The sequence below is a fragment of the Cyrtonyx montezumae genome, unplaced genomic scaffold (assembly GCF_038088225.1).
Source record: "Cyrtonyx montezumae isolate F1298 unplaced genomic scaffold, pur_monq_1.0 scaffold_3, whole genome shotgun sequence".
NCBI classification, from domain to species: domain Eukaryota; kingdom Metazoa; phylum Chordata; class Aves; order Galliformes; family Odontophoridae; genus Cyrtonyx; species Cyrtonyx montezumae.
In genome coordinates, this window is record NW_027072034.1 from 131,593,342 (window position 1) to 131,614,824 (window position 21,483).

Genomic DNA, 21,483 nt, shown 5'->3' on the forward strand with positions numbered 1-21,483 from the left:
AGAGACATTTCCACACTGCAGCCTGGAAGAGGTGAGAGAAGCAGAGATCTCCCTATCAGTGAGAGTCAGATGTGGTCTGAAGGTCCCCTTGATAAAAGAAGAGCAGAGTGACAATAGTTGAGAAGGATCTTGTGTATCTGCAGCCCTGGACTGATGCCACACCACTCTCACAGCCTGTATTCTGCATCTGGCTGAAGGGATGGTTTCTCTGAGCTCCCCATGTTGAGTCCGTTTATCCTCAACGGAGGGAAACCTGCTCTGGTAGGGCATGTGGTATTGCAGGCTATTGTATATGTTTAAAAGCTGTTCAGCTGTACTTCAACCTCTCCACTGACTATGAGGACACACTGATTAAAATGAGGTGGAGATGTACACACAGCAGATAGCTAAAACAGGTAGGTAAGGTCTTTTTTATTCCCTTCACGGAGTGTGAATCTGAAGTGATGTGTCAGTGAGATCAGTGGAAGCAATGGGATCACAGCCTGACCATAAGGCAGACTCACTATCCACGTGGCCATGCTGGAGTCCTGCAGCCTCTCTCATGATTCATCTTCTCAAGTTGACTTAGTATTTTTACTGTCATAACTTTCACATTTACATTTCAGTCACAAGTCTCTGTCTTCTTCTCCATATCTCACCTGTGCTTGTCCCCTGAATATCCCATTTATCATTTGGACTGAAGGAGCCTTTACACATTAAAAGGACAGTGAGGCTGGGAGGCAGCAGAAGCTTGTTGCAGGGTGGAAACCAAAGGTAAAAAGTGCACCTACCCTTAAGCATCAGTCATGTAGAACTGTCCATATAAGTTTAGTTGTCTGTGTTCTCCTCTTTACAAGTCTGTCTGACTTATGTCTAATTGAAAAGAGGTAGCTCTTCAGGGCAGACAAAATTCAGTCCTTGATTTCTTTTTCTCATTCTGTGTACATGGGGCTTAGATAAATATTAAATTCTAATAATACTAAGAAAACAAAGTTGTCTTCCACTGTTGTGTGATTATTTTTCACAGCTCTGAGAATAGGTTTCATTTTTCTTTTTGCTAAAAACAGTTACATTTGTAGCATTAATGCTGCTATTTAAATGGACAGAAAACATTTGCACTCAATAGATTACATGAGAATTCACTTGCATTTTTATTTAAGATCAGCCTCAAACAGAAATAACACCAGGAATTTTTTGGAGCTGATTTTACCAGTTTGCTGTTAAAGTTTGTTAAATCTGAAAAACAAACAAACAAACAAAAATCCTGGAAACAGACAGAACTATAAAAAAGAATTTCTGGAAAAGCTTAATTCTAAAGCATACTTCAGTCAAAGAATCACAATCCTTATCATTTTTTCTTGTGATTTAATGCTTTGCTGTCTAAGTATGACTTGTAGTAGAATGGCAATGACGCTAGAACTACACTATAAATAAAACATGGCAAACTTAGTTCACTTGCCAAATAAATAACTTCAAATAAATAGATAACTCCATCACACTATCATCAGTCAAAAATGCAATTAAGAGAAGTCTCTCACTTTGTTGTTGCAAAAAAATATGAAATAGTACTTAGGACAGCCTGTTTCAAATATAATTCCCTGAATTCAAAAACTCCAAGGTCGAAGTACTGGAGCTCCATTTTTCAAAGTCAAAAGGATGACAATAATTATTTGACACCAAGACAAGTCCGTTTCTCTACCTGGCAAACAATATCAAGTTCAGCACCGCTTGATGCATCACGCATTTTCATTCATGTTCTCATTACATCCCTATGAAGCACAATCATTTGTTTTACGTTCCCTTGAATCTTTTCGAAAGAGCAAACAAAACATAAAACAAAGAAGAGAAAATACTGGAAAGCTAGAAATTGAAATATAATTCCATTTTCCATCCTTTTTGTCCTAACCATGAACAATGTGAATGCTGAACACTGAAAAATAAAATTGAACTATTTGACATTATGCAGCCTTAGTACAGCAGTGATAAATCCTGAGTGCTACTGCAGTGTCACCTCTATGATAATTACACAAGTAATAGATCAGATTAGATAGAATAGATCTCTCATTAAAGAGAGCTAACTGTCTCAGAAATGGTCTTTACTGGCAGAGTTAGTTAATAATATATTGGAGAGAAAGGACCTATCAATTCTCAGATTCTTTGCTAAGGTTCAGTTTTACAGCCTAACATGTCTAGAACTAATAGCAAAAGTCATCCAGGCTTTGACATTTCCTTTTCCTTGCCTCAGCTCAAATGACCCTGTTCTTCACAAGGCAGTGGGTGAGTTCCTCACAGAAGACTCAAACTACCAAAAAATCAAAGGGAGGTGCACAGCATTATACCAAGAAAGTTTTTGGCTACACACTTGTGACCCAGACTCCTGTCTTAACAGCCAGATTCAAAGAAGCAGACATCAGGCATACTACAGGGAGTTATCTCCCTTGCTACTCTCACTACCAGAAGGTATGTGAGTACCTGCCATCAAAGGAAGTAAATAAATGCTCATACAAAAGTGGAAAGTAGAATCTTAATAGCAAATATTAATTTTAATCTATTAAAACGCTACTATAATGTACTATACTGAGTATTGTAAAAGCTTGAAAAATAGAACTCTTTCTTTGGTTGGATTTCTCCCTCCTCTGAATGTAAGCTATGAATTTATACAACAACTAGCTTCTCTTTCTTTTTCTGATGTCATTTTTCTGCAGAAAATATATTCTAATTTGGAAAGCTCCTTCTTGGCAGTCTAAGAAAAAATACCAGCAAAGTTTTCACAATAAAAGGCCAACAGGCTTTTTGCAGAGTCACTGAGAGTGATGTTACACAGTGCCTCCATTAATAGTGATTGCAAACTAAACTTATCTTCATGCAGCCTCAGCAAAACACGTTATGCTCTAGTGGAAACAGAGTGAAAGCAGCACCAGCAGCTGGAACGGAACATCAGGAGAACATACCTGCATGACAATAAGAAGGTCAAACACCAAGATGAAAGAAGCCAAGAATGCTCTTGAGACCTCATCACTTGGCAGAAATCCACGATTCAACTTGTCCCAGCTGATCCAGTCCGTCGTGATGACAAGCACAACTACAGAGGTCAGAGTAAACAGAACTGTCCTGTAAAGGAAAAAAGTAGTTCAGAGAGAATATGACAGTAATGAAGATACATCGTTCTATTTTATCTATCTTCTAGTGGTCAACTATAGCTTTATTAAAATCTTTCCATTGATGAAAAGACATGGAAGAAAACTAAGCGTCCAAACAAATCATGTAATTCAAGATAGGGAAGTAGTCAGCTCTTTCCTCAGTAAAAAGAGTTATTAACTAGTACAAAGCATGTTGCAAAGTTAGGCTGGCATATATCACTCTTGTTCTTTATTCAGTGTTTTTATTCATGATGTTAATCAATTAAGTAAATCAAAATTGAACTATTAAAATATACAAAGGACAACACAATCTATACAAAATTCAATAAACAATTTTAAAGAGTATTTTGTAAGGCTCCAAGGGCATTAGAACCTTTGAAAAATCTTTTCCTAGTTGTACGAGCCACAGGACATTAATTGTGAAAGCTGAATTTTATATAAAACACACATATGTACAAAAGAAATTTTCACTGCACTAAATTTACCTTTAGCATTTTCTGTGGATTGTAGAAAGACCCACTTTGTATCTCCTCAGAGACCATTTGTACAATTTTTTGTCAGTATTTCTGAGTAGTCAATGAAGAATGAATTAAAAAAGCAACAATGCCTGCATATGAACGATGTGAGAATTCCAGAAGACACATCTGGGTACTTCATGCAATTCTGATATATGGTATTGAAATAAAATTTTCTAATATATCTCCCAAAAATAGTTCCATACCACTTCCAGCAGCAATTTGGTGAGAATTTCAGAGAGTGACAGAAGCTTTGAATGGCTTGGATTGGAGGAGATCTTGAAGACCACCCAGTTACACCTGCTCTGCCATGGGCAGGGCTGCCACCCATCAGATCAGGCTGCCCTGGGCCCCATCCAATCTGGCTTTGAAGGCTTCCAGGGATGGGCACCCATAGCTTCTCTGGGCAGCCTGTACCAGTGCCTCACCGCCTTTCAGATAACCAACTGAGTTCCTGGTTAAGTGAAAGCAGGAAAATATGCTGGTAATCTGATGAGGAGCAAGGTTTCTACCATTGCCATAGCTGCCAAAAATCCATGCTGTAACAAAGGCATACCAACATCTGAATGTATACATAGAGCTGAATTATGGTGACAGTGTGGAGTTTGATCTAGAGCAATGAAGTCTAATTTCCTTCAGCTACTGAGGGTTGTAAAAAATGGGAAGAATATTTCCTATGACATGTCTAATCAGGGCAAGTACTCAGCAGAGTAAAAGAAAAGCCTGTACACCAGTAGTCACAGACTACCAGTCTGCAGACATTCATTTTTATACAGCAGACTTGGCTGTGTCTGCACGGCACAAATAAGCACATAAGAATTGTTCATGAGTATAAATGTGTGCACTACTGCTTCTGTGGTACAATGGGCTGTCTCTTCTACAATATAATGAGACACAGAAGGACTTGATTGCTGCTACCTTTACCTTTGCACATTTATTTTCATTCTTAGTAAATGAATTCAGTCATGTTCAACACTGTGGTTGGCACTATAACTGTATCCCTTGAGTGCATTACCAGCACCTGGACCAGAAAAAAAAAAAAAAGAACGAGGTATATTACACTTAATTAGACCTCAGCAATACTCAAGCCTGCTTATTTCCAAAACATTTGCCTAGCTGTTGTCTCACCTGTGAGTACTGAAGCTGACAGACTCCTACAGATTTCATTTTGGCACACAGGTACACAGGTAAATGTTCTCACTTGAGGTGAGAAGTGACCTCTCTACAGAGAGAGCAAAGTGCAGACCTCAGTGCTTCTCTACAGCTGAGTACAGACTGCAATGGCTACTGGATGCAATGACATTCCTTATCCTCATTTTGCAGAACTCATGTCTCCCAGTGCTTTGGTAGTTTATAAATTTAGTTGAAGGCTGCACGGTTTGCTAAGGGAACCATGTACCCAGAAGTTATGCTCAACGCTATTCTGCTTCAGTCCTCTTAAATTATGCATTTGCATTTTGGATCCAGAGTTCAAAGCATATAAGGTCAGATTTTGGCTTGTATGCGAGCAAAGGAAGATGTATTTTTTTTTTGCATGCTTCATCAGCATGCATGCAAAGACCAGTGTGCATCCTCAAGTCCTGATTTCCTTGAGGAGATGCATATGCACTTAAAAAACCACTTCGTTATTCATTCTGAAATGTCAAACATAGAGGGAAGGGAGCAGAAAATGGGCTGCAAATAGAATAAGAAAACGTGAGACTGATAAAAATGGTTAGAGACATTTGAAATGGTCGCATTATCACTCGGTTGTATTTTTGACCTATGATACTAGAACAGCAAAATATTCAATACATGTTTTTGGGGTTATTATAAACTGAGCTTGTCTGGGTTAGAGTTCATTCCATTTCTTGTGGAAGTACAGCACTGCCCTAGTGCTGTAGGGACTATGAGAAGCTGAGGATTTATCTTAACCTGACTTGTACCAGATTACACTAATGTGAAGCACTCTGCAATACTTAGGCCAGTGAAGTTTGTCCCTTTCTTTACAAATAAAGAGCTACGTCATCACATTATTCACTGTACTGCTGGGAGTACCTGCTATCTTCTGCTTATAAAAGGTCTATGAAGAGAAAGGCAGGGAGGGATGACTCTTCTCTCCAGTAGACCTAAGGAAATATAGCTTCTTTCTCCTTGTCACAGAGGAAATGCCCTTTCATTTTTCAGTTCTAAGTATAGTTTGCTGGACTGAATAACTGTGTGCCCTGATCTCCTAATCACATATGGTAACATGTTTTTACAGCCAAGCCCTTACTACTAAGATACAAGATTAAAAATAAACAATGCCTGAAACAACAACAAAACCACTATCCAGGTCAAGTACATACTGAGAAGTAAAAATTATTAGGCAGATCATGAAAAGTCAGTACTATGATTATCACTGTTAGTAACAATCTAAAACTTCCAGTTCTACACTGAACTGATGGAAAGGTCGAAGACAGGAACTTTAACTGCTAGGTGCCCCTTAATAGCAGGTGATTTTTTAAAATTGGTTTCTCTGCAGTCTTTGGTAGTTAAGACATTTGTCTTGAATTTGTCAAATCGAATCACTCATGTAAAACTAAATCCATACTGCTGGCCCACATTTGCCAACACTTTGCAAGGGTCAAACCTGCACTGAAGACAACCATGCAGATTCCACTTTGCCTTTAGAAAGTATCAGCCCATATATTTTTTCCTGCTCTGTCCATAAATTTCACAGTGTGCTCAAGGAGTATGTACTGGGCTTCTTTGTTACGTGATGACAGTCTTCATGTGTTCACCTAGAGACAAATGTCATAAACTCCGTGCACATCAGGCTGGCATGCATTGCACTTCACAGCTTATGCTAAAGAAGGAGCTCTGCTAACAGAACTATCAGCAGAAGCTGTGTGCTTCATGTCACTGTGTGCATCCATACACACCTACACTGCCCAAAATGCAAGGGCCATCATGATTGTTATCCACCTATTCTAGCCTCTCAGGTTGAAAATACTGCACCTTCCTCTTAAATAACTCCTACTTCTTCAACAATCATATAAAAAATTCTCCCTGAGATATCAGAAATCAGAAACTCACATTAAGTAAATCAGAAAAACTTTAAAAAAAGATAACCTGGACACAAACATCAAGGATGCAAAGCCACTGCACTCATTCTATCTCGGTGAAAGAAAAGTAATACAAACAAAATAGGGTAGTTGAGGCCAATATGCTTTCCCTAAAAAATAAAATAAAATAAATCAGAGTAGCATCTATGTAGGTAAGCAGAGATGTGCGTACAATGATCTAAAGTTAGAACACCGAAGCGACCATCATCCACTCTCAAAAATATTGAGAATAGGGTAAGATTTCCTAAAAAGCTCTTCCAGGAGTATAAATCCAAAAAGTTGAATCAAAAATAAAACACTCAGAATCCAGTATGGTGAATAATCCATCCACAGCACTGTGAGAGTAGATGTTTCCATTCCTACTCTCTGGTCTACTTCATGGACAGTGTCACCAAACAAGGTAAAACTAATGACTTTTTCCATTGCCTTACTGGCAGGCCTGGTTTGTTTCCACTTCATAATGGTATGGATAACTTGTGATAATCTGCTTTCTAGGATATCACGAGCAGGAGTTGTCACATTGCCTCCTGGATAATTTACCTTCTAAAGGAGCTTTTGTAAGCACAGCCTGATACTGAAGATTCTCAAAACTCTGCAGACTTTGTTACAACACTGTTTTGCCCTCGGCTTTCTGCAGATACTGCCATTGCTCTGGAAGACTAGTCCATAACTCTTCTCCCTATATTCCACACCCACTCCATGGTAAGGTTATGAAATATAAATGGAATGAGCCTAGACTTAGTTGTGGAGAACACAATGAGCCTTTTATTCCTGGGATCTGCAGTGCAGTCATGAAGTCTAAATGCACAACTGCATTCAGACACATCAGAAATCCTCTACATCCATAATTAGCAAGAAATGAAGACCTTCTCCCATAAGAACCTACCACTCTGGGAACTTCTCTTCAAAGGGTGTGCCTGGGAACACTGCAGCTTAGACTGTGCAGTTCAGCATGCCTATTGCCTGTCATCCTGGCATTTGCAATCTCAGAGAAGACACAATGTGCTGTGGTGATCTTAGGTCCTGACGACTGGGGATACCCTCCTTGGATGTTTCATATGTCCTAAAATCTACACCAGGAATGTCCGTAGCACATCCCCTCCAGAGCTATGCCAGAAGTACTTCTGACTCTATCCAGCCACATCTTAAGGGAATACAACCAGCTTCCTGTCTGTTATTTGTCTGCACTAAGGTAGACACTAAGCAAAACAGAATTTGTGTATAGAAATATGAAGACAAGCTAAGAAATACATACATACATATATATATATATATAAGCTCACAGAATACTTAATGATGGAAACAAGAACTGCCTCCAATCTGAGCTTCTTCTTCATGTCAAAATCAGCAGGACAAAGTGTACCACTGAAAGGATTTCTAGCCCATGATGCAACCTCATTTCTCAAACTGTCACACAGTGAAAGCAAAGCTTTCCACTGCTCAAATATCAAATACAGTACTTTGCCCAACCATACACAAGGGGAAGATAACACTACTTTCAATTTACGAGCAACTTCGAGCTGCTCTTTGTTGGAGCTACTTAGAATTTTCTTCTGTCTTGCATGACCCTCTGCCAAATCTTTTATGAAGCTGCAGCTTTGAAGAATTCTGCTAAGATCAACTGAAGAGATGAAAGGCAAACTGACTATTTTCCTCATCTTCATTTTGTCTTTTCCAAGAGGAAAAAGCAATATCTTGCCCTTTGACCACACCTTTTCCAAAAAGAAAACCACCTGTATTGAGTCAAAAGTAGCTCTTAGATTTATACGGCACAGTACTGTGGGAAGTTTCCATCACACTTAATTTCCACTAAGCTGGGTTATTTAGAAACTGATAAACACAGCTAGGAAGAATTCCAGATATTGCTTAGTACTATGTACATTTGAGACAGAAGGTCACATTAATGACAAAATTAAATCTTAAATTCTGCATTTCTATTACTGTTCATTAAAGAAATGAGCGTATATAATCAATATAATACATACATGGGCTTACTAAGTAAATGTAACATGCATATATTCTGAGCATATTTAAACACTAAATAGGACAACCAAGCAGTTAACCTATTTGTCAAAACTTCCAGCTTCAGTTGGTGTCTAGAAAAGCAATTCTAATCAATGTTTAATAAATTGTTATTTATGTTTTCAGTTGTGGTGGTTTATAATGTCAATTTTTCATGAATCTGACAAAATAGTTAAAAGCACCCTGAGAAAATGGATACAGAAAAGAAAGAACAAATTTTACTGCTCTTGATATTTAGAGTGTTTTCCAGTCCTCGGGAAAGAAAGATCATCCATCAAGTTAAACACTTTCCATAATTCTTAATCTGAGAGTCAGCACTGGCCAAACATACTGTCCCGCAGTGTACAATAACGATAAAGTACAATGCTACTGCAGATGTTCACATGCAAATGCCAACACTTTTTATTTCACTTGTTTTAATTAGGAAGGATTCTGTTATTAAATCTGTCAAAAATAGCAACTCTAAACCCATTTAAAATAAAATATTTTGTCTGCCTGTTGCTTGGTGTCAGCACCACTTCTGCAATTAAGCAATTGCAAGGGACAGATGCTGTGCTGGTGAAAGGCATCTGGGTTCACTGGAATGACACAGATTTGAGACTCCAGCTGGTTGATGCTCTCCTGCCCTAGGTGGGACAGTGCTCTAGCAAGAGAGAGAGCAGTGGGCTGGGAGCTCTGCGTGCACCCACCAGCAACTATCAGTGAGCAGCAGCAAGGTGCACTGCCATGAAGGGAATCAGTGCTGAGAGACAGACAATGTGCATGTGTCTTCTGGGCTGAACTGACCATACCTCTATCCACTACTGCAACACACTAGGTGAGATTCCAGAGAGGTATTTACTCTTCAAGGGACAAATATGTCAAAGAGTCATGGAATAATACCACCAGATTTCAGAGCTCCATATACTTCCTGGCATGATGCACAGGCATAAGAAAGAGGAAGGGTAGTACATTACCATCAAAAAGGTCTATTCACCTAGAGTCAAATGCCAATTAGAAGAAAACTGTTTTAAATAAAAACAATGAATTGTATTACCTTAAAAAAACAAACAAACAAACAAAAAAAAACACCTCACAGTGGAATACTTCTGACTTCCGCTCTGCAGCAGGGAGTAATGGTTAAGTAACTCAGCATTTGTCAGTAACTGTGAGTTCTGAAATATCAATTCTAAAATTATCAATTCTGAAATATTTTCTATCTTCAATAGGGAATAACAAAGGGAATCCTATGTTGGGACCAACTCATAAATACTTATTAATAGTACACACTGCACATATTGTGAGCCTTGTACTCCTACTAATGTCTTCTAATCTATGATTGTCATTGTGAGCGGAAGAAACTGGACCACACAAAGAATAAAGAACTCTTCATATAAGACAAAACTGAAACTGTTTATTCTGCATTTTATATATCATTATACTTATATTCATAGAGATGTTTTTCATTTTTCTAAGAAGTGCTATTTAACTTTCTCCAATTACATCCATTTGGCAAAGAAAAACCATTCCTCTCCTGCAAAACTTCCTTTGCTTTCATCCTTAGACTGCAATAGTTGTGAATTTATTACAGTGTACCAATATGATTCCAGAGCTACTTGGGCTTTTCACACAAAGATTTGTATAAAGTCTTATAAAGTCTGAAATTACATTTATGTTAATGCACAGAGAAAGCATTTAGCTATGTTTCATGTAATAAAGTGAATAAGATTAAGCAATGTAATCACATTGTGAAATATTAGAATTCTAGAGAGCATCGTTTTTTATTATAGGTAGAAGCATCTTTGAGTTTCCTTGTGCCACATCATTAATTTACTAAAATGAAAGTGTTATCTGTTTCAAACACCAGCTCATCCAAATTAAATTCATCAGCCATAAGCTTTAAGTCTCAAATGTTGTTTCCTATCTGTGACACGAAAAAGAAAAAACAGTTTATGGAGGTTCATAGCCTTGCCTGTAAAAAATATTTTCAATCAATACCTATCATATACAAGGTAGCATAGGATTCACATGAACTATGTATGTGGCACTCCAGTTCACACTCAGCTTCCAAAGTTAAAAGTTAATTGCTTAATTCCAGCAGAATGCATTTTTGAAAAATAAAACAAAAACAAACCAGAGTTCTACATCAGGTAAAGGGTTCTTCTGGTTTCCCTTCAGATTGATACATCATTTACTCTATCAACAGGATGGGGTTGGAAGACGGCTCAAGAAACAACAGAAACAAATTTCAAAACCGTTCTCAGAGCATCAAATGTGATTTAGGACAAATTTGCTTTGCAATTTGTCAGTGAAACTGGCTTCTACACAGATGAAGGCAGTTGATTAACACAGGAAATTTTCCTGTGAAACAGCTGACTTCAGTATTGTGAAGAATGCTGTCAAAACCGGGCACAATTTCTACATCTTGTTGCACTCAGGGAACCAGGAGCTAGGGCACTATCTCAGTTGTGAGAGGTGGAGAAAACAGGCTGGGGAAAAGAATTGTTCTGTGTGATTCAGAGCAGGCATTTGAATATCATTCAGAGATTCATAGAATTACCATTCCATAGAATAGAAAAGACCCACACGATCATCCAGTCCAACCATCCACCTATCACCAATAGATCTCACTAAACCATGTCCCCCAACACAACATCTAAGCGTTCCTTGAACACCTCCAAGATCAGTGACTCCACCATCGCCTTATGCCTTTCTTTTGTTATTTTCAGTTCCTGACACAAGTGAGGTAAAGACTTAATATTCACCCTGAGGGGAAGACACAGGATCATGTTCCAAAACATACAGAACAGGGACTTTGGCTTTCCATGTTTCCTGTAAACATCAGAGGCCACTTCTTCTCAGTAATCAAAAAAGTCTTCACAACATTGTAATTTAAAATGGCAAAAAGCTTTTGAAATGGGAAAAAAAGGATTTTTTTTAAATTGGCTTCTAATTCCTATTAAGAATACACAGAGACAGCTAAGTCAAATGTTATTCTAAAAGCCCAAACTTAAGTTCTTTGTATTTATAGGAGGACTCAGAGGTGTATCCCAATGACTCCATAGCTCTTAAGAGTTCAAATATGTTATTCGAGTTTTAAAAATAAGCAAGAGCATAAGTGTGGGTTTAACATCACACTTCTAAGCCGATCAGTGCTCTTGGGTATTTGGACTCACAGATAGTTGAAGAACTTTCAAAGGCTGTTGAAGATTCAATTAACGCAATATAACTCAGGAAAGCTATAAAAACAAATGAATTGATTGACACATTATTTAATGAATAGGTTTACTTATTACATTCTTTATTCATCCAACTCTAAAGTCCCCTGCAGAAGAAAGATATAGGCCTGTCTGAGATGGTCCAGAGGAGGGACACAAAACTGATAAGGAAGCTGAAAGACTGAAATACTCAAGAGTTGCTCAGCCTGCAGAAGACAAGGTTCTGAAGAAACCTTGTTGTGGCCTTTCAACACATAAGGAGGCATAACAGAGAGATGTTTTAATAGGGCCTGTAATGACATTAGAAGGTAATAATTTTAAATTGAATGAGAGTAAGATGTAGATTAGATATAAGGAAGAAATCTTCCATGGTAAGGATGGTGAGGCACTTGAAACAGGTTGCCCAGAGGAACTGTGGATGTCACATTCTTGAAGGCATCCAAGGCCATGTTGGATGAGGCTTTGGGAATGTAATGCAGGGAAAGGTGTCTGCTGTAATGAAATTCTACGGCACTGACCTGGAACAGATCAGGACCACAGAGCTGCACATTCACACCAATATGGTGAACAGCAAAATGGCATTTATTGGTAGCAAACACTTGCTTATATGCCCTATGTGCTTCGTCTACACCCCCAAGGCATGCATCATGATTTATGTAGCAGATAACAGAGCAGGGGAGGTCCTATTGCGTCACATTCCAAAACCGTCTCGTTATTGCCTAATACAAGAGGTGTCCTTGCCCAAGGCAGAGAAGCTGGAATAAGGTGAGCTTTAAAGGTCCCTTCCAACTCAAACCATTCTCTGATTATATGATTATTTTATAATTACAGAATTAACTTATTCAAATTTATTACTAACAACTCTAGGGCATTGATCCAATCTTTACTACAGTAGACAACACTGAACCAGGTCTGCTATGTGTACTTTGGGATACTATAAACTCATTATTTCCTGCATTTAAACTTGATTCCTTCCTGCTCTCTCCCTAGTCAATAGTGAACTCCACTACATTTCAGCTACGTGAATCAACACTTGTTCACTTTTTTAATGGACAGAACTTCTACATATGGTTTAGTTCTGTACAAACTGGACATTTTATAAGCCACTCAGAGTCAGTTAGAAATTCACCCATACATAGATTTCACACAAATTCATGTGAGCTAACATCTAACTTGTCATTACAGTCAACAGAGATCTAGTGTGATATTCATTTACCTAAGTACACGTCTAGAATGATATGGGGTACTTGCTTGAACTTGTGGTAGAAGTCCTGCACCACACCTGCCAGGTCTGTGTGTCTTTTTCAATATACTAAAGCCTTTCAAATCGTAGTTGATAGCTTTGTTTAGGTAGCTAAATCCCTCCTTTATTCAGCTTGCAGAGCCTAGAAAATCATACATGAGGCTGAAAATAAGTTTCTACTTGGGGGAGTCTGAATGCCCCTTGCCTGCACTGGTCAGAGCTTCGCTAGATGTAGTAGGAGATAGTATGTCGACATCAATTATTACATCATACTATATACCAGGCAGCTGAATCTCAAAACTGATAAATTTTCAGTGTCTAATTCTTTTTTTCCCAGAGAAAATAGGGGGAAGTCTGCTTAAAATGAAAAATAAATACATTTTATTTATGAACTGTCAAAACATCTTCAGAGAAAATAATTGTACTTAGAAATTGAAAAATTAAGAATGTCAGCAAGGTAGTTTTGTGGGGTTTTTATTTTTTGTGTGTGTGTGTGTGGTGTTGTTGTTTTTTTTTTTTTTTTGCTTTTAAAAAGCACATACCAGAGAACTGAAATGACTTTGCATAGAATCTTTATGTTTTAGTGTTAAAATTATCTCTGCAGGTTCCTGGAAAAAATAAAATAAATCAAAAACTTCCTGCTGCCTTCAAAATTATGAGTTACAAAATACTAGGGGTAAAACCAGAGAAAACAGAGTCAGATTATCTATATAGAACAAATAATGCATTGACTTTCTCCAGCTTTGTCACTGCTCTCAAACAAAACTTTTGATGAGAGCAGGTGGGAGAGCTTTAAGTGTAAGATACGCATTGTTCTCACCAATTTTCATACAATATGTTATATTCGCACTCAATTTAAAAAATACAGGTAAAATTTAGAGTAAGCTAATCATAATAGTTTAATAGCTCTCTATATTCTAGATTAAATTAGTTGTGCATTTTTAACTATACAGGAGCTTGAGAGAATAAAAAATTTCTCATTATTATAGATATCATGATGTGTGAAACCTGAAATGTAGGCTCAAGACAGTGTCTTTCACAATTAAGTTTGACACAAACTTATCAAAATAAAATGCAACTGTTTTGAACCACTCTTTAATGTTTTTTTTTTCCCAAAGCATCTTGAATAAATGCAGGTTTTTTCATCTAACAAGTTTATTAAGTATGATTAAGTGTTTTTCCAAAACAATTCCGAAGTAAACAAACAAGAAAAATAAAGTTTTTTTGTTGTAATCTTGAATTCCAGGCAATGCATTATCACTCAAAGAAAAATAATAATAAAAAAAAAATCTTTCAGAGGGCATACATCATATTCAGTAGGAAAAATAAAGGTTTAGTAGACAGCAAGCTGAGCAAGATCTGCCAGTGTGCACCACCACCAGAGATCCCAACAGTGTCTAAGATGGTAGTAACAGGAGCATGGTCAGAAGATCTAGGGAAAAAATCGTGTCCACCTACTCAAGTACTTTTTAGATCACATCCAAAATACTGTATACAGCACAAGAAAGACATCAATAAACAGAAAACAACCTGGGAGCCCTGATGAATCAGCAATGTGCCCTTGCTGTCAAGGTGGCTAACGGCATTGTGTGCCAAGTATCACCAACAGGTCAAGAGAAGTGATCTGTCCCCTCTGCTCTGTGACTGTGACCAGTTCTTGTCCTTCCAGTACAAGAAAAACCTGGACATACAACAGATTCCAGCATAAGGCATTAATATAAAAAATAAGTAAAAAAAGGAATGAGATTACTTCACCTTTTACTCATTCATACTTTTTAGGTGACCATCAAGCATCAGTTTTTTGTAGACATCCTCTTGTTATTGACACACCTAAAGAAGTCTTTTTTTGTTGTCTGATACTACACTGATCAATGTCAACACAAGTTGAGCTTTGGCTTTTCTCGTTTTCTCTTTACAAGTGTGAACTGCTGCTTGGTTGAACTGACTGTGTCAGGAAATGCCTATATCCACCTCACATAGACACTTGGTATTTCAGACAAAGCCAATCTTTCACTAATTTCAGTAACATCTGGAAGAAACAGCAATATTTAGAAAATCTAACAAGCTCCAGTAAACCCAAACAAAGGCTTCTTCCCCCACTGTATCTTTGCCATTGAAAAGCGCAGAGGTTCATATGAACACTCATTATTTGACTACCACGCTATTAGCTATTCTGAAGAGACTGGATCTTAACAGTTTTGATGAGAAATTCCCTCCCACAGACAAGAAACGTTTCTCAACGAAATTTTCATCAAAAGTGATGCATTTCTGAATGTTCCAGACTTCTCAAAAAGTTTTGTTGCAGGATTCTCAACGAAGTGTAAGTAAAAGTCCTTCTCCTCTTGAAGTAATTTGTCACTCCTTGCTTTCCAACCTCAGTTGGTCTCTTCAACACCTCATGCTCTGAATTTGCCAGATTCAATCCCTGTAATGGTACTTAAAAATAACCAATACAATCTCCTAACATTTGCTTTTAGTTAACACCCTGCATGAATTTCAAGGCATTCTGTAATCTGTGACAACGTTTTTGGTCATCTAGGATGAATGAAAATAGCTGTGGAACATTCAGCACAAACTAAGGCAGGAGCACAGTCCAGTGCCAGATGATACTGTAGAGTTCAGGCAGAGTACATTGACAGCAAGTAGAAAAAGGCATCAGCTTTCTTTTTTCCACCTGGAGTGGCACTTGTTGCTTCTCCCATGTTTTTCTTAGTGTCCATCTTCATTAGGGCTACAATTATTCCTTTTTAAATACTTTTTTTCAATTAAACCATCAACATCTCACCTCTCACACTGGTCTAAAAAGGCAGTTATTTCACTGGAACCAGATTAGAGGAGGGAGGGAACAGCCCTTATCCATTGTGCAAGAAACAGGTGAGCTTTTAGAAAAAGGGGCCACATTCAGGCCAGGTTAGGTATTCACCCAACTTCCAAAGTCCTACTTACTATATGAACTTCATAAATTTTTACTTTGCCTTCATGATCATGCTGAGATCAAAACAGCACAGATAGTGCTAAAGAGACCTTTGGTTTATCAGATATTTTGCCAAATACATGTTCTGGGTTTTAACATAATATTATGTCAAATACTACACTCAAGGCTAATGAAGATCTCTCCAGTTTTAAAGTTATACAATCCTTTTCTTCCTACAAAATACTTCAACATACATTCAAAAAGCATAAAAACCTACACTTCCCCATCTCTTGTATAATTGCTGTTTCCAGCAAGCACCTACAGGTAACTCAAAGAGAACTTCTGGAAGGTCTATATTTTACAGTGCCACACTCTCCCTCAAAAAATGGACCCTATATATTGTTGATAAGACTTTGAAACAAATCATTTTGACAGACGTGGCTCCTTTGATCAACAACAACTGGAAAGACTAGGATGAGTCAAGGTTTTGGACATCTGCAGTACAAATGCCTACATCCATTTCATGAAAGCTGCAAAACTAAGGACTGGATATAGTCTCTCAGAAAGCTTTCTTAAGTGTTTTTGATCAACTTTGTTAATCAAAACAAAATTAGCTTTGATTATTTAGTCACGGTACAGAAAAAAGCATTGAATTAATTTGGCCAATTCTTCACTCAGATTTTTGTCTTTATGGTCTTTCCTTGGGAGCCTTAAAGATAGCTGCCATCTCTAGGTAGGAGGCTTTGAAAAAATGTGATGTCAGTCCTGATCCTTTCCAGTCATTGCTTGCAATCTGTCACAGAATCTGCACACTACTGCTGTGCATCAAAAACAAACAACAAGAAAAAGAACAAAGGAGGAATGCATCTGAGGCAGAGGCTACCTTCACTAAGTTAAAAGTGCTGGAATTAGGGAGGAATGGACTTCACACTTAAAACCCTCCAAATATTATAAAGTATTGTACTAGATCAGCTATCACTAGTGTTTGCATAACGTCCACAAACTATATAACAAATGACTGCTTTTATATGCAAATGCCATTTGACATTTAAAGGTTGCTTCAGAGATGGATTATACAGAAACAGGGTAACAAGTCATGCTATGAACCACATGTCATAACATGTCTGCAGGCAGCATCCCTCAAAACAAAATGCCCATGGCTGCATTCAGTATGGAATCTTTTATAGCTCATGAGAAAATGCTGCATTGTAAAACAAATCTTAACAATCCTTCCAATGATTAATGCTGTTTTCACTTTTTCTATCAATTAAAAGATAGTTTCCCTGAATTTGCATAAATCTAATTCTGAGACAAATCAAGTTTAATTCCAGAATTACATTAACATTGGATTTGATTAAAAGGCAGGATATGCAGCTCTGTAATGAATAACATGGACAAAGCCGTTGATTTACTCAAACAGGAAGAATTGAGAATATAAAGGTTTTTTGTTGACAAGACAAAATTCAAGGACAGCAGATTACTTGTTAACAACAACAACAGAGTGTTTTATTATTTGGTAAGTCATGACACTCCAAACTACATGGACAAATGTCCTCAACTCTCTTTTATAAAGATGAGAGAGAGCAGACCATGGCTGTATTGACAGACACCCACAGTGGATCATACCATCAGTTTCACACAGAATACCTCTGCCCTAGAAGCTCTTCAAAACTGAAAGGAATAAATCATGTCAAGAGCTTCTTATTTTCATGACTGCATTTTATTAGAGAGAACTTATTTTTTAAGCCTGTACTTCCATAATCCAGGACTGGTTAAAGATGGTTTTAATCCACGCACCACTAAAAAATGGAGCAAGTTGAATTTCACCTTTAATTGTTGGGTTGTTTGACAGTAAAGTAACATTTTATGCCAAAACCAAGCCTTAATGCTCAGAGCTGGGCACATTAATACATCTGTGGCCTCATTGGGGTAGAACAGATGTGGAAGATAATCTTCTATGATCTGTCTTTTTCTGGCTTCCCTCTTTCATCCAACTGACAAAACTGAAAAGAAAACTTGGGCACCAGTGTTTTTCTCTGGTCATACGACTTTATGTTCTTTGATCCTGCCCATATTCCAGCTTCCAGTGCTTTTTCATGTGGGCACAAAAGACAACAGCAGAGAACAGGCTATGCTCTTTTCAAGTTGTGGGACACCCTTAGCAGTGTTCTGGATCTTGGCTCCTAGGAGGCAGCAAACCTCTCAAGACACCCTGTCAGGCCTTTTCACTTGAGTCACCCACTACAAGTGCATGACATTTATTTTTACGATATCCACTGCAGGCTGGTAGTATGGTTACTTTTTGTAGACCTTGGTCACACATGTCTATAGCTGCAAGAATTACATATCTAGTTTCAGAAGTGAAGCTGGAAGGTGGGGACTGAAGTGGTGTCCTGATGTTGTAGGTGTGAAGGACGGAAACTGATTTCCTTTCATCTGTCTCAAAGCTTGCTTTTGTAAGGCCTTATCTGTTGACAAGACTCTGACTGATAACTGCCGATTCTCTAGATAGATTCATAGGTTCATAGATACATTAGGTTGGAAAGGATCTACAAGATCATCTAGTCCAACCATCCTCCTATTACCATCCCTACCCACTAAACTACTAAATCAAATCCCTTAGCACCTCATCTAAACGCTTCTTGAACAGCGCTAGGGATGGTGCCTCAACCACCTCCCTAGGCAGGCCATTCCAGTGCCTGACCACTCTTTCAGAGAAAAAATGTTTCCTCAAATCTAATCTAAATCTTCCCCAGCGCAACTTGTGGCCATTCCCTCTTGTCCTGTCATTATTTATCTGGGAGAAGAGGCCCACCCCCTCCTCACCACAACCCCCCTTCAGGAAGTGGTAGAGTGCAATACGGTCTCCTCTGAGCCTCCTCTTCTCCAGACTAAACGATCCCAGCTCCCTCAGCCGCTCCTCATAAGACTTGTGCTCCAGACCCCTCACCAGTTTTGTTGCCCTTCTCTGAACACGCTCCAGGGCCTCAATGTCCTTCTTGTAGTGAGGGGCCCAAAACTGAACACAGTACTCGAGGTGCGGCCACACCAGAGCTGAGTACAGGGGGATGATCACCTCCCTGCTCCTGCTGGCTACACTATTTTTAATACAGGCCAGGATGCTGTAGCATGTTAAAAAAAGCAGTAGCGTGTAGCAGAAGCATGTTAAAAAAAATTGCTCACCTCTTCCAATGACTGGTGATAATTCAAGAGAAGCCTAATCTCTATCCAGAGAAATACTATTCTCTTGTCTGCTAACCCTTAAATGAGAGTGAGGAGGGTTGGCCCACTCCTTTCAGTCACTCAAATGCATTGCTTGCAGCTGAACTCTCTGGGTTAGCCATGCTTTCTCACCTGGTGCTCAACCTTTGGTTCAAGCTATGATTTGGGAGTTTTCCTGCACATAGTAAATTCAGATAGTAGAAGGCATGACTATTTTCGCTATTGCTTATTTTCCCAGAATGGTAAAATGTTGTTCATACACCCCCTTTTCTGAGCACACATACCTAATATCCTTCTATTAACCTGATCTTGTTACCATGAAGTACGACAAGTGTCATGCTTTCATAGGTCACTTAATAAACTTTACAGTTTAGAATGACAAGCTACCAAGAGTAATTATGCAACTTCTTATACTGAGAAAGTTCAACTATCTGCCCATACATCATAAGAAATAACCAGGACTCTAATACAAACATCACAAGGGTATAAATTTTAGGAATATTATTATTACTCAAAAGCAGAAAATAAGCCTTTAAGGAAAAAAAAAAAGCGAACAACAACAATTCAAAAGTAAAACTCAATAAATGGATGGAAAAAAAGGAAAGTGGAGTGGAAACAAACAACAGCAAAAAATCTGACCAAACTCACAAGGAGAAATGTATATTACACATCAAAATTTTGTTTACTGAATTAGAGAAAAATGAGAGTGAACAGAGCAAAGAATGAAATACAGAAGCTGCAAGAGGGAAATGCTGTCAAAGTGGAGGAAAGGAAGTATTTAAGATCATATCAATCATACAGCATACCTGTCAGTGTATGTTTCAAAAATCTATCAGTATGGATGCCATGGAGCTTATTAAGTACTGCAAGAAAAAAGAAACTTCTCTAGAATTAACTGGAAAAAAAAAAAGTTGCCAATATCCAAAAGGTTACACTTTCATTGAAGACTACTGGGCTTTCACCACTGATTTCGAAAATATGAAGATCTGATGCTTATTTCAATATACTTATGAGGACATTTCTTCTCACTAGGAAAAGTCAATAGACTTGAGTGTTACAGTAGATATCAAAAAATATTGACCAAACTTCTCACAAGCATGGAGGTTTCCTTAATTTTGCATAACCAAGATCATTCATTCCATGCCTGAACTCAAGATGCTGAATTGATTCTGCTTCTCTAGAAACTAGGATGATTTGAGGGCAGTCCCATGACACGTCCCTGGCATCTCCAGTAACAGACGTCATATTAGCACCTCATTTTATGTGAGCATTAGTGATATTAGTATTAGATGTTTTGTAGTTGCTATTAATAGACATAAACAGAGATTTTTCTCCAGTCTAGAAGAAGATATTGGAAGCCTTGAGTCAATTTATAAAATAATTACAGTGTAATTAGAAAATAAGCTTTGTTTCAAAAACAGCCTTGAAACTAGCTAAAGAAAACCACATTTCTGGCTTAAGTTCAGTGTTTACTTCACATATGTGTCCTTGCTTCACTATGCTATTATCCATCAGTACTGTATGCTCTCATCCTACTAATATCGTTGCTTAAACAACATATTAAGATGGTGTTGTTTTCATATGGGAGACACATATACACATTTTTCACAAGTAATTACATCACCAGTAATCCTTTTAAGAGGCTGACTGTTCAGATGCTTTGCCAATAGCTCAAAGCTTAGTTATACGACAATCCCGTTTATTATGAACTGATAACAAATGAACCAACCACTACACTGGTGCTCTCTGATCAGTGACAAAATACAGATCCAAGAGTCATGAAAAGAAACAAAATCTCTTTACAAAACCCCAAATACTCTAGTTTTATTTATTACTAAAAATAGCATTTGTTCATACATTTTGCAAAGAACTTTAATTATCAGGAAATATTACCACTACCTTTTTAAAGAGCTCCAGTATTCACTGACAATACTGAAAAGCAGCCTCTAGCTACAGTACAGGCATCTCTTTCATGAAGATATGAAGTAATACAAAGATATGTGATACAGGCCGTATCATGCAATACCCTAATTTGAAGACCTAGTAATGCCAGAGTGTTCAGACTACAAAGTTTTGTTAAATACTCAAACTCTACTGCAGTCTACCTCTTGCTCCTGAGATGGTGATTAAAAATAGCATCTTCCACTGTATCTGTCAGTCTGTAG

The 21,483-nt window shown here is 37.9% G+C and overlaps 1 protein-coding gene across 3 annotated transcripts in view; it reads right to left on the reverse strand.

Moving 5' to 3' along the window:
- Positions 1-21,483, reverse strand: part of TMEM117 (transmembrane protein 117) — a 205,720-nt gene that overhangs the window by 39,092 nt on the left and 145,145 nt on the right. For all 3 annotated transcript variants that reach the window (XM_065743440.1, XM_065743441.1, XM_065743442.1), the window contains exon 6: positions 2,931-3,090. In XM_065743440.1, coding sequence (XP_065599512.1) covers positions 2,931-3,090 — 160 coding nt within the window. The remainder of the gene's footprint in view (positions 1-2,930; positions 3,091-21,483) is intronic.